The sequence below is a fragment of the Peromyscus eremicus genome, chromosome 23, assembly GCF_949786415.1.
Source record: "Peromyscus eremicus chromosome 23, PerEre_H2_v1, whole genome shotgun sequence".
Lineage (NCBI taxonomy): Eukaryota > Metazoa > Chordata > Mammalia > Rodentia > Cricetidae > Peromyscus > Peromyscus eremicus.
In genome coordinates, this window is record NC_081438.1 from 15,221,072 (window position 1) to 15,234,655 (window position 13,584).

Genomic DNA, 13,584 nt, shown 5'->3' on the forward strand with positions numbered 1-13,584 from the left:
TCTGCTGCTGCTGACATTTACCTCTCTCTCTGCTGGCTTCTCATCCCTCAGATAAGTGCTGAGGCCAGGGTGCGTGTGCTGAACACGGTGACACCAGTGGAAACCATATATACAGTCTCTTACAGGCTGGTCAGATAAACACAGCATTGCTTCTGTATGCAGACCAGACCCCTAAAACGTGGGTGGACAGCCTTGTTTGGAAAAGCCTTTCTCCGCCACTCTTGGCGCATGGGTGTGGGGTGACGCCATTCTGTGTCCAGCCTTGGGGTAAGCATGTAGCCTCACCTGGACCAAGGCCCAGTCAACATGGCTAGGTTCCACCTGGCAGTATTGAGTCACTTTCCTCATGAATTTGGGCCATAACTTTCTTCAATGTAAAATGGGGCTGCTGATAGCATTTACCAATCACAGACTGTATCAGTTAGTTACACCCTCAAAGTGCTGCGTAACAAAAGAGCCCCACACTCAGTGGTCCAAACAACCATCCTTCATCATCATATCCCCCTCTGCCCAGGCTGGGCTTCAGTGATCATTCTGTGACATCTGCTTCTCACCCCGAACGGATATGTGCAAGGGGCCAGGGTGTGCTACGCGGCACACTGTGACACAGGTGGAGACTATTCAGGGTCTCTTAAAGACTAGACAGACAAATAGCACTCATTTTTCCTGTGAGCAGACTGTACCCCTGAAATAAGGGGTAGGGACCTCACCATTTTGTAAATGAAGAATTGGGCACAGCAGGGCACCCCAGTGACCACCCTTAGGCTAATTCAGTCAATACCCGCACTGGACAAGAATGTAGCCCCCAGGAATGTACATGTTGCATAGCAAGGCATGAGGTGTATGTACTCCTCATTCAAATGTGACCTTGTGGGAACATGGCTGCTCCATATGCCGCTGTCCCTCAGCACCCAATGGCAAGACCCAGGACAAAGCAACTGCTTGGCAAGGACCAGATGGGAGATTCAGTGGCAGAAGCCTCTTAATGGTCATAGTTTATGCCTCCTCTGTCCCTCTATCTCCAGGGCAGATGACGGTCCATCTGTCCCCCTATGGACAGACAGCAGAGCCAGGGCTCTGGTGGTGGGTGAATGTCCTCACGTTTTGGGGCAGACCCACTGTCCCTAGCCATGTGTATATCAGGCTCACGATCATGGAGCACACCCTGGCTGGAAAACGCTCAGCCCCCTTAATAAGGTGCAGTCAGCCACAGACCACCCTGAGGATGTGTGAGTGACCCCACCCGAGACAGGACCAGCCAGGCAAGCCAGCCTCCCTCACTAGCCCGCAAAGGCAGGAACCAAAGACGCCTCCATCACTGGGATTTGAGGAAACTTGTTATGCAGCACCATTGGCCGGTCACTGACTGATACAAACCACACAATCATCCTTGTCTGCCTTTTCCTCCCTCAGCCACTCCAACACACAGTCAGAAAGCAGCCACTCTGTGTTCTGGAGGAGGTCTGCCAGCCAGGCCCCTGTGGGACCCTCAGGAAAGGGGGTTGAGAGCTGTAGCTCACTGGTAGTGTTTGCCTAATATTCATGAGGCCCTGGGTGGAGTGCTGAGCAGATGTGCATTTGATAATGATGCTGGGTGAGGCAACATCAGCCAGGTGAGTGGTCTCACCAGGGCACCACTCTGGAAGCCTACAGACCCTCAGCCACTCCACAGTGTAGACACCCAGTCCACAAAGTCACCGCCGCCCTTCCAAGGCTGTGTGGCTCGGAGTAGTGATTCGGAAACCGAGGTTGTCCAAGGACAAGCCACCCAGCAGCCGCTCAGTTCCCCAGAGACAACGGGGTGACAGGAAGGGGGACCCTGCCAGCTGGCAGCCTCTTGGGCTGCAGAAAACACACTGCCCAATCGGGAGCCAGGGCACCCAGGCCACCTTCACGGCTATACCACCGAGAGTGTCTTTGCTGAGCGTGGGACACAGAGGACAGCCACCTCCTCTGATTGCCGGGTGAGACACAGCCCCAGCTGGTCTCCACCGCAGACAAGACCCCTCCTCCTCCAGACCCAGCCATCCATCGGCATCCATCACTTCCAAGACAGAAATGAAGCCGTAGCTGTATCACTTGTCCCCAGGATCAGCGTCCCTGCTCTGAAAACAAACGTCAGTTTTACGCTTGATATATCTGTGACTTTGCCGTGACATTTCCGAGGCAGCAGGAGGGCCGTTCCTGGGTGACAACGCTCTATTCCACTGACATTATCTCTTAATTATAATATGCAAGCAACGTGGAAAGATGGCCCATAAATAGCTCATTTGGGGTTCTGCTCTGCCACAGCCACTGAGCTGCACATTGAAGGGGCTCACAAATGAAGTGTGTGTGTGTGTGTGTGTGTGTGTGTGTGTGTGTGTGTGTGAATGGCTGCTGCAGGGGCGGGTGGCTGCGTGTCCTGGCTCAATGACAGTGTGCTCAGCAGCACGGGTGTCAGGAAGTGAGGCATCGACCAGGCTCCCGGGTGTCTCCATTCTCACCCTTGTCAAAACAGTCCGCCACCACCAATCCTGAGAAGGACTTTAATGTCTGGCACCGAGGGACAGGCATTGATTTTTTTTTTTCCATCCAGGAAATTAATTCTGTGAGGAACTGTAGCCCAGGCCTGAACCCAGGGAGACAGACCCACCTGCCTCCCTGAGTAGTAGGTGCCCCAGGAGAGGAGGTACCATTACCCAGAATCCCACACGCTCCATGCGGCTACTCTCTTTGGCCAGCTTCTGGGCCAGGCGTGCCTTTCCCATCTGCCTGCTGTAAATCACGTGCAGTGTATAAACCCTTGGCCTGAGAGTCTCTACTTCAGTCCCAGGTTCGAATTCAACCACTGAGCCAGGCAGGAAGCCCGGAACCTGCTGTGTGACCAACAGCGGCATCTGCTGGTGATGTGTGGTATCGCAGGGCAGCTTGCCTGGGTCTGTCCCAGGTCCCAGGGTTTGTTCCGCATTCCGTCACCCATCTGAAAACGGTTTCCAATCGCCCTCAGCGTAATGTATGTGCAACGTCCCTCGCGCCCACCCGCATCTGGACCCTTGAGGAGTGGGTGGGGGCAGGAAGTGGCTTTCCCGTGAGGTGGACGTGGGCATGGTGTGGTCCCACCTGTGCCTTGCTCAGGGAGACACAGCGCCATCCAGCCTCCAGCCGCGGGGCTGGCCTCCTACCCTTGCCTGCTTGCTTGCCAAAGCTGATGTCATGGGGAAACCATGTCCTGCCCCCAAACAGCTGCTGCCCACAGTCTGAGACCATAGGGCCAAGAGCGGCACAAAGCTGGGTCAGAGAGGCCTGTGTGTCATCACTGGGTCCCTGCTCCTCAAACAGAAGACATTCCTGTGGCCCAGCCGAGGGCAGATGGTAGCCACAGACACAGCGGGGGTTGGGGGTGGGACCAGAGAGGCCACTGTACCAGCTTACAAGTCCCTGCCCCACACTAGGCCTTGCCTGTCCATCTGTGGAGATGCGGTCGCGGGGCAGGGGTAAGGGTAGGGCGAGGAAAGGGGGGGGTGGTGGTGGCTTGGGTATGGCGTCCCATATCCTATGGGAGGAGGCAGGTAACATGTAGATGAGAGAAATGGGCATAGTGGCCACATTGCAAAGCCCCTCCTGCCTCCTACATGGCCCTCTAAAATTCTTCACACAAAGCACAGGACCCAGAATGGCTCAAACACTGATTCTAAGATGGTGGCATTTGCTGCCCCGGCACCTCCCCCTCTAGCCCAGCTCCCCAGACCTCAAAGCGGCATGGACCGCTCCTCTGAAGGTGTATACAGAACCCCCAAAGTCTAGGGAATCCTTCCCACTCCCTTGCCGTCTCGCCCTGTCCTGTGACAGGCTCCGGGAGCCAGGCGCTGTTTTTAGACACATGACTCTTCCTGCCCTACCCACCACTCGCCACCTGTCTGGGACAAGTCTGAACGGGACAGGCCTGGGGTCTTACCAGAGCAGCCTGGCCTGGTAAATGGAACTCCTTCTAGACCAGCAGTTCTCAACCTGTGTGGGTCACAACCCCTTTGGCAAAACTCTACCTCCAAAATGATTTACATTACGATTCATAACAGTTAGAATCATAACAGTTATGAAGCAGCAATGAAAATAATTGTATGGTCGGGGATGGGGGGGTCACCACAGCATGAGGAGCTGTATTAAAGGGTCGCAGCATTAGGAAGGTTGAGAACCACTGTTCTAGACACAGCTGGGATGCAGGCTGGCACCGGAGCCTGTGGCTTCCCTTTCTCTCCAGGAGTCTTGAGGTCTCCTGCCTCAGTGCCTGCCCTTCTTCCTGACCTGGGTTGCAATTCTTTCTGGGGTCCCGAGAGCCACTCGGCAGCACAGTGGGCATATAGAGGACCATGAGGGCAGTACTCCAGAGCTGGACCAGGCTGCCGAGCTGCAAACCCGCTCCCTTATCAACCGGGGGACCATGAACTATGACCTCATCTCTCTGTGCCTCAGTTTCCTCACTGGGAAAAACGAGGGGAATGGTAACACCAGCACGTCCCCAGGTCTTGACGCAAAACACTGAACACATGTGGCATGTGTACAAGTACGCAAGTGACATCAGTATCCCAGGAACGTAGAAACAGGGCCCAGCTTTGGTCTCATTGGTAGGCAGTGGCCAGAACCAAAAATCTGTATTATTTTTAAAATTATGTGTATGCATATGTGTCCCTCTATGTGTGAATGTGCGCACATGGGTGCAATGCCCACAGAGGCCAGAAGAGGGCGTCAGACCCCTGGATCTTGAATTAGAGATGGTTGCGAGCCACCTGATGGGGATGGTGGGAACCGAACTTCAGTTATCTGCTAGAGCAGCAAGTGCTCTTAACTGCCGTGCTGTTTCTCTAGCCTCAGAATCTGCCTTTTCATAGTTCCCAGTTACCCCGAGGACAGCTGTGTGGCCTGAACCCATAGTGTCCAGTTTGGAGATGAGTATGAATGTCCCGTCCCAGTACCTGGCTTGATGGGCTAAAAGAACTGTCACTATTTCCATAGACATCACATCCACAAGACCCATGACTTGGCAACACCACACAGCACTTGTGTGTGTGAGCTGGGGATAGCCTTTTAAACATAAACACATTTAACAGCATATTTTGTGCAGCCCTGATCTGTTACTGTTAATTTTGTTTTGTTTTTCACTCTTAATATGTCCAGCACCCCAAGAAATAGATATTCTTCTGCCTCAAAGCTGCCACAGAAACCCTGGATGGCTAAGGATGCTGACCTCTGGTCCAGGCACTCTAGTGACTAGAACCACAGTGACCCCTGGTGGCCATTCCCTGTACCTGCAGCAGCTCCAAGCTATTTCATGTCCCCGATTCCTAATACTTCCGTGCCCATAAGCTTTTCTTGCACAACTGCCCTTGGCTACTGAGTCCAGTCCCTCTCCCAAGGGATACCCCTTAGTCATAATTCTCTGTCTCACACTTTCCTTCTAGGAAACTCAGCCCAACACGATCCCACTGCACAGGAGAGCGCCGGGCACACAGCAACCACCCAGATATTTACTGAATGAGAGACTCTAAGTACCTTCTCAGAGCTGAAAGCGTTCTGCATACAGCAGGTGCCTAATAGCTGCTTGTCGGAAGCTCAGCATCCAAGCATTTTCACCTCTGGAGAGACTGCTCACACACCCATTCATTCCTTATTTACTTATGGACAGGCTCTTGCTATGTAGCTCAGGTTGGCCTCACATTTATGACTGTCCTGCCTCAGCCTCTTGAGTCCTGGGGTCACAGGCCTGTACCACCATGCATTTTCTGTTCTATCTTTCACAGATGCTGCCAGAGTTTTGCACGGCAGAGACCGTCACTCCTTTCCATGAGCTGGCAATGGCAAGTTCAGAGATGTAGAGAATTGCTCCAAGGCAGCCCAATGACTACAGCAGAGATTAGCAACACAGAAGGTTGTTTCCCATGGCCAAAGCCCTTATCATTTAGCCCTGGGTTTTAGCTTAGGGGCTCGCTCTTTTGCTCCTAAGCCTCTTAGGGTTAAGACTCTTACAAATTCTAAAGATTATTAAAGAAATATTTCTGGCGAGGGAGGGGTGCTCTGGAACACACACACACAAAATGCAATTCCTCAAGGTTACCAATCCCCGAGCCAGCCCGTGGACAGTTAAAGATGGATTTTCCACATCCCAGGAATGGGAGGACCCTGACCCTTACAGGCGCCGCTGGGCATCCTGTGTGTGCAGCTCGCCCCCCAGTGGCCGATGCTGGGATTGCCCGGAAGCCGGTCCTGTAGGTGCAGGATGACTATAGGGCGGGTTGCCTTCAGAGGAGGGAAAAGCTACCTATGTGGTCAGGGACAAGCTGTGGCAGGTGACATCTCAGAAGGACTCCTGGGTAGCTCTCTGGAGGACAGAAGGCGCAGGCCACGTATGGGAGCCAGGAGCAGCCAGGCACACACTCCAAATACTCCAGGGACAGATCGAAGCATGACAGAGTAGTGAGCTTGAACACAGGAGCCACCAAGTACGAACTCCAGGCAGGTTCCACCCACCTCCTTGTCTGCTCCATCTCTAGCAGGGACTCTAGCTTTTGTCCGTTGCTTTTTAAAAAAATTTTTATTCATTGCCTTTTTTTTTTTTTTTTTAAGGCAGGGGCCTCACTCTGCAGCCCAGGTTGGGCTCTAACGATCCCCCTGCTTCAGCCTCCTAAATGCCGGGGTGACAGGCACGCCCCAGCGAGCCTGGCTTCAGGCTTTTGGTTTCTCTGCTTGACAAGAGTCTCATGCAGCCCGGGTTGGCCTCTAACTTGCTATATAGCTCAATTATTCCTTGAGCGCCTGAACCCCTATCTCTCGGCCTCTCTGGTGTAGTTTTAAAGGGGGAAGTAAGTGGTGGTTGGTGGTATGCTAAGGTCCGCGACTCATCCATGCCCCTCGCAAGCTTCAGATGGCAAAGCCATCTGAAAGGAGGAAGGACATCGGGTGGGCACCTCCACCAGCACCCTGTGCCAGGACCCTGGTGCCAAGCACACAGCAGGTTCTGGACAGATAATTCCGGAACCAGTTGGCCTCTGAGGAGGTCGACATGTTCTGGGGGGGGGGGGGGTCACGTACTAGAGGTTCCTTCACGGGGTCAGGGCTGAAGGGGGAGGGGACTGCAGCAGCAGCCAGGTTTAGCATCTCAAGCATTCCAAAATATTCTAGCATCAGCCGGGGTGCAAAAGCACTCCAGGTGTCCCGAGATGGAAACATTGAGTGAGCAGCGGTTGTCATGGGGGTGAGGTGGGGGAGTGTTCTAGTTCCATTTCCGGCGCTGTGGACAACATGGAGGACGAAGGGCTATATGACTTACAGTTTCGAATCACCGTCCATCATTTCGGGGACGTCAAGGCAGCTGGCTATTCACATCATCATATCCACAGTCAAGAGCCGGGAGAAACACACGCCCACGCTGCCTGCTGGCTCATGCTTAGCTGGCTTTCTTCACTCCTAACACAGGTCAGGGCCCTGCCTAGGGAATGGTGCCGCCCACATAAGGGCGGGTCTTCCCATGTCAATCAACCATCAAGGCAACGACCCACACATGTGCCCACAGGCCAGCTGGATCCATGCAATCCATCGCTGAAACTTTTTTCTTTTTGGTTTTTCGAGACAGGGTTTCTCTGTGTAGCTTTGCGCCTTTCCTGGATCTCGCTCTGTAGAGCAGGCTGGCCTTGAACTCACAAAGATCCACCTGGCTCTGCCTCCCGAGTGCCACCACCGCCTGGCTCTGAAACTTTCTTCTAGCGTGATTCTACATTGTGTCAAGTTGACAGTCACAATTAGCCAGCATGGGGCGGGGCAGGACTTCCCAGAGAAGTCAGTAAGGGCTCGGATAGAGTGGTTGATGAAAGTGAGGTCTGGATGAGGCAGGAGAATGACCAGGGGTGACACACACACTCCATTGGCAGTGTAGGATGTAGCTCCAAGGAAGTAGGAGCCACAGGACCCCGAAGGGCCTGCCGGTGTGAGAGCTGTGTGTCAGCCCTCATGGGTGACACAGAATATCTCTGGCCAGACAGCTCCGGACCGTCACAGACACATGGCTTCCTCTTCAAACAAATTTAATTCTTGAAGCCAGGTGTGGCTCATGCCTCTAATCCCAGCATTCGGGGACAGAGGCAGGTGCATCTCTGTAAATTTGAGGCCAGCCAGCCCAGTCTACGTAGCAAGTTCTAAGAAGCCAAAGCTAGATAGAGAGACCCTGTCTCGAAAATCCAACAGTTTTTTTTAAATTATTTTTCTTGTTTTTAAAGCAAATATCTTTAGAAATAGAGAATGGTAGCAGACACCTGAACCCCAGCTCTGGGGAGGAGGTTGAGGTAGGACTGCCTAGGGTTCAAAGCCAGCTTGGGCTACACAGTGTGTACACACACACACACACACACACACACACACACAGAGCAAACCAAACCAAAAAGGAGCCAGCAGGGGGCGCTGTGAGCTACCACCTCTCCCAGATCTGGACCTCAAGGACCACCTGTGGCCTTGGGGCTTCTCCACAGCATAGGCCTCTTTCTCAAACCTCCCCCTCCCCCCCCCCCCCCCCCCCCCCCCCCGCCGTGGGGGAACCTTCCCACGCTAGTTCCCAGAATGCTGCAGATTGGGCAACCAGCTTTTGCAAGCGGGTTATTTCCATTCCCCGGCTTTCTATAAATGTGGAGAGAGATCGGTGGGCGTGTCAGCCTGCTGGGGTAGAAATACCCTGGATGACTGACGGCTGGCCACTGATGGCATGGATCCCCGCACACGGCTCGGCAGGGGAGGAGTCCCCGAAGCCAACTGGACAGGCTCCCCGCTGCGTGGTTCCTTCTGAGAATGTTTTGGAACAAGCGAAGCACCGGGGACGTGGGGTCTTGAAGCCCAAGTTGTGCTTTTTTTTTTTTTTTTTTAGACAGAATCCCAATATGTAGTCCTAGCTGGCCTGGAGCTTGCTGTTGGCCTCGAACTCACAGAGATCCATGTGCCTCTGTCTCCTGAGTGCTGGGATAAAAGGCGTCGGCCTCCTCCTCCTCCTTTTTTTTTTTTTTTTTTTTTTTTTTTTTTTTTTTTTTTTTTTGTAAGACAGAGTCTTATGTATAGCCCAGGCTGGTCTTGAACATACGTAGCTGAAGATGATGACCTTGAACGTCTGATCCTCCTGCCTCTACCTCCCAGTCCTGGGAGGATTCCTTGAGCCCGGAAGTTCATGACCAACCTGAGAAGCACAGAGAGGCTAGCTATTCGCCGTCACAGAAATTATAAATCTGTGATACGGTGGGGCATGCCTGTCACCCCAGCATTTGGGAGGCAGAGGCAGGGGGATGGTGAGTTCCAGCTCAGGTTGGCCTTGTAAAGCTAGACCCTGTCTTTAAAAAAAACAAAAATAAGCCGGGCGGTGGTGGCGCACGCCTTTGATCCCAGCACTCGGGAGGCACAGCCAGGTGGATCTCTGTGAGTTCGAGGCCAGCCTGGTCTACAGAGTGAGTTCCAGGACAGGGACCAAAACTACACAGAGAAACTCTGTCCTGAAAAAAAAAAAAAAAAAAAAAAAAAAAACTAAAAAAAAAAAAAACCCAAAAACCAAAAACCAAACTTAGACTCTTCCTCCCAACCCTTCCCCCAGCCCCTCCCAGGTCACATGGGTGACAAGGACGCTCTGGCCCTGGGTGCTGACTGTAGGAAGACCCAGAGGGCTCCACAGGAAAGGACACAGGCAGCCAGGTGCCGGGGCATCCGAGCCATGTACCACACCAGGCTTGAAGTGGAAAAATGGCTAGGGACCGGTGCGGGCCTGACACCAGGAGACATGCTTGGCAGCCGTGGGGAACACATCCTGAATGAGTGATGTGGCCTGGACCCCCGGAGCCCCAGCCCCGCCCTGCCCAGCAGACAGTCACAGAAGGCAGCGTTGAATTTGTGAAAAGGTTTTATTGCTTCAATCATGAGTTTCATTGAAAAGATGATAAAATTTCTCTTCCAGTAGAAAAAGGGGCAGTTGCGGGGTGCTGGGCCTCCTTGTCCCCCATCTTCCGGGGAGGTACACCTGGGGACCAGGGGACCAGGTGCCAGGCCGTCTAAGGCCCACACCTCTCTACCTTTGACACTATACCTGAAAACTAAGGACCCTGAGGGGCCTGCCACCTTGGCCACTTACAGTGGCCAAATTCAGTGTTTAGGTGACACAGCAGGAGACAAGAGGAAGAGGGCCAGACACAGCTCCCGAGTGTGTGTGTGCACACCCATCAGGACCTGGAACTGCTTGCCTGGCCTTGGCACAAGAGGCCGATGCACGCCCAGCCCCTAGGAGTGACAGCTGTGTCTTCCGAGGGGACTGAGGCTTTCAGCCTGACGATGGAAGACAAAGGGGAGCATGAAGTCTGAGGGCCCTGAGGGGCCGGTGGCGGTCGGGTCGCAGCAGTCCCCACAGCCTGGCTCACGGGCCACTTGGAAGAAAGTGCCTGTGGTCCGGCAGGCGCCCTCCACAGCGGGTCTGTCCTTGGTCCCTGAGTGTTTCTGCACGCGCCTGGGCACACGCGTGCTGTGCGGACAGGTGTGACCTCTGGGGGCTCAGGCCGTGGCATCGGCAGGCTGTCCGCCGCTGAGAGAGTCCTCAAGAAGCGGGGTGTAGGGACTGGGTGGCTGGTCTGACCAAGCTATCAGGTTTGGGGGGCTCACGGCGTCTTTGGGACCCTGTGGAGAAAGAAGCTGAGTCACCAGATTGTCACCCTGCCTATCCCCGGTTCCCACCCCACATTCCACCAGCACGGACCCCACTTCCTCCCCATCACAACGCCGTCTGCCATGAACTGAGAGATGGGGAAACTGAGGCCAGAGAGGCCGGCAGGATACAGTGAGGAGGGCAGCACGGGAGTCCAGAGTGGGTGTATAACACCGTCGCACAGGGAAACTAAAAATGGCCTAAATGTCTGTCCACAGGAATCCATGTTTAAAACAGGGTCACACGACAGGCCAGGATCAGCTGTTAAAAATGGCTGTTGTTCATGGACGTGAGAGACACCTTCCCAGCAGATCCCTGAGATGGTGGCCTCTGGGCCTTAGGGACAGCAGGCTATGGAGAAAGGGCAATGGTACAGAGGAGGAAAAGATGCCATAGATGTTGAAAAGATTTCCCAGCTTAGGAAAATGGTAAGAATACTGGGCATCTATCCCTGCTCTGCAGCCCCATCCCTCCTCCTCCTCCCCTAGCATACTTTTTTTTGGTTTTTCGAGACAGAGTTTCTCTGTATAGTTTTGGTGCCTGTCCATGATCTTGATCTGTAGACCAGGCTGGCCTCGAACTCACAGAGATCTGCCATATATATATATATATATATATATATATATATATATATATATATATATATATATACTGGCTTTTCGAGACAAGGTTTCTCTGTGTAGCTTTGTGCCTTCCCTGGATCTCGCTCTGTAGACCAGGCTGGCCTCGAACTCACAGAGATCCGCCTGGCTCTGCCTCCCGAGTGCTGGGATTAAAGGCGTGCATCGTCACCACCGCCCGGCCTCCCTCCTCCCCTAGAACAGAGAGACACTGTCAGCCCCATATCCTGGCCCTGCTGCACCCCGCAGCAGGGAAGGAAACTGCAGGGCAGACAGAAAGAGGCCTGCGGGGGGTGGGGGAGCATCCTCTCCCTGGACCAAAGCCAGTCTCCCGCCACCATAAGCCCCAGCAGCCCAGCATGTGAGAAAGTCTCAGTCGGAAGTAAAAACGGGGGTGCTGGGGGTGAAGCTCAGAGGTTGAACACTCAGTAAAAGGCCCTGGCTTCAGTCTCCAGCACCACAGACAGGCAGAGACAGACAGACAGACAGACAAAATCCAAAGTCAAAGGACACAAGGCATAGCAGTGGTGGGGGCTTGGAGTCTCAGCACTCGGGAGACTGAGGCAGGAGGATTGCCACAAGTTCCAAGCCAGTCCGAGGGACCCAGCAGCGCGCCCTTGCCGCCAGTCAACAAGTTAAACAAGAGTTGACTGTAGCTTGGTCTCTCCCAAGAAAAGCACATGTAACAAATCTACAAGGGCACTGGACAGCCAGGGGAACCAGGGCAGCCAGGGGAACCAGGGGATTGCCCCTCGCTTGCCCCTCCCCCATCACTGTGTTCGACAGAGAGTAACTGAGAATGGGAGACAGACCAATGAGAAAGAGAGGATCGGAGCACTTCCCTAGAGGCCACACTCTGTACCCTTGTCTGTTCCCAGGACCTGGCCACACAGCCAACCCCCTTGCTTCACAACCACGCCCATCCGCCCGGGGGGTGGGGGTGGGGGTGGGGTGGGGGTGGGGGAGCATCTTTTTCTGATTCATATAATAATACCCTTTGGGCTAGCAGTGGCCCTGTTTTCCTTCTCTTTCAGCAACGGCAGGCACCCCTAGGGGCCACCCCCACACCCCAGGTGCGAGGCGAAGTGTGGGGCCTCACCAAGTCTTACTTAGCCGGCCAGTGAGGCTGGGGAACCTCCTCTGCAAGGACCCACGTGTCTACCCCGCATGCAGAAGCTGGTCTTTGGAAGACACTCCCCTCCCTAGCACATGGCCAGGGTGGTGGTGGGGGGGGCGGGGGGCGCGGGGTGTGTGTGTGTCCCCTGTAGTGGGGATTCAAGCCATTCTCCATAGCCCAGGGGAATCTGCAAACAAAGCCTAGACCAGGTTGGGAAAATAAAGACGAAACCCCGATTTCATTCATTTCTTTGGGGTCTGAACAGGGTTAAGGCTGAGTGGCTATGGGCTCCATCTGGGGCTAAAATGAGTACACAATCTCTGCTTGGAGTCTGCATTTGTACCGTGGGAGTCCCCTATCCTTACCTGCCCTCTGGCAATACCAAACATCACCTGCAGAGGGCGCCATGGATGGAAGGCAGCAGGACTCAGGGCCTCACCTTCATCCCTCCTGGAAGCCCCACCCGACCAGGATCTTTCCTCAGCTCCAGGGACACTGAGACCCACGGAGCGGCAGAGGCCCAGTCAGCTGGGCCTGCCCTCCTTCCTGTTCCGGGGAGGTGGCACCTCCCAGGACAATCACATACCCACCAGAGTTCTCTGTTTTATTTTCTCCTCTGACACAGCTGACACTGTTGGAAGTAGCCAGCCGGCCCCCAAGAAGCCCAGGAGCCGAGAGCCGTGGCCTCCACCCTTCTAGCTTCCCTCCGAGGAAGTGTTCACACCCAAGTTGCCTTAAAGGCTAAAATAGCAGCGTCTATTGGGACACAACTCACTTCTGCTAACCTCAAATTGCAGGGCCCATCGCTCTTCCTGTCACTTCCCAGGCAGGGGCACACCCTGGAGGGCTCGGCCTCTCCTTAGCCCTGAATGCTACGGGGACGTGGAGATCTTGGGGGAAGTGCTGTCCCGGCTCCCGGCAAGCCAGGATGTCAGCCATACCTGCTTTGGTGGTGAACCACTGGGACGACCCATCCCAGCACTGCACAGGGCAGACACTTCCTGGTCTAGATTCAGACTGTATCGAGCAGTCTGTTATGTGCTCAGGCCCGGGCCCGCCTATACAGCTGGCGCTCAACCAATGCTCAAATTACTTATAGTCACTTATTCCAGACTGGAGCCGGTGCGCCTTCCTTCTACACCAAAATACCCTTCCTT

At 54.2% G+C, this 13,584-nt stretch overlaps 1 protein-coding gene across 2 annotated transcripts in view; it reads right to left on the minus strand.

Moving 5' to 3' along the window:
- Nucleotides 1-9,880: 9,880 nt before the first annotated feature.
- Scarb1 (scavenger receptor class B member 1) overlaps nucleotides 9,881-13,584 on the minus strand; it is a 66,939-nt gene continuing 63,235 nt past the window's right edge. The window contains exon 12 of one of the 2 annotated variants that reach the window (XM_059249375.1): nucleotides 9,881-10,662. In XM_059249375.1, the coding sequence (XP_059105358.1) occupies nucleotides 10,540-10,662 (123 nt within the window). In that variant the 3' untranslated portion in view covers nucleotides 9,881-10,539. The remainder of the gene's footprint in view (nucleotides 10,663-13,584) is intronic. The other variant, XM_059249374.1, reaches the window with a different exon arrangement.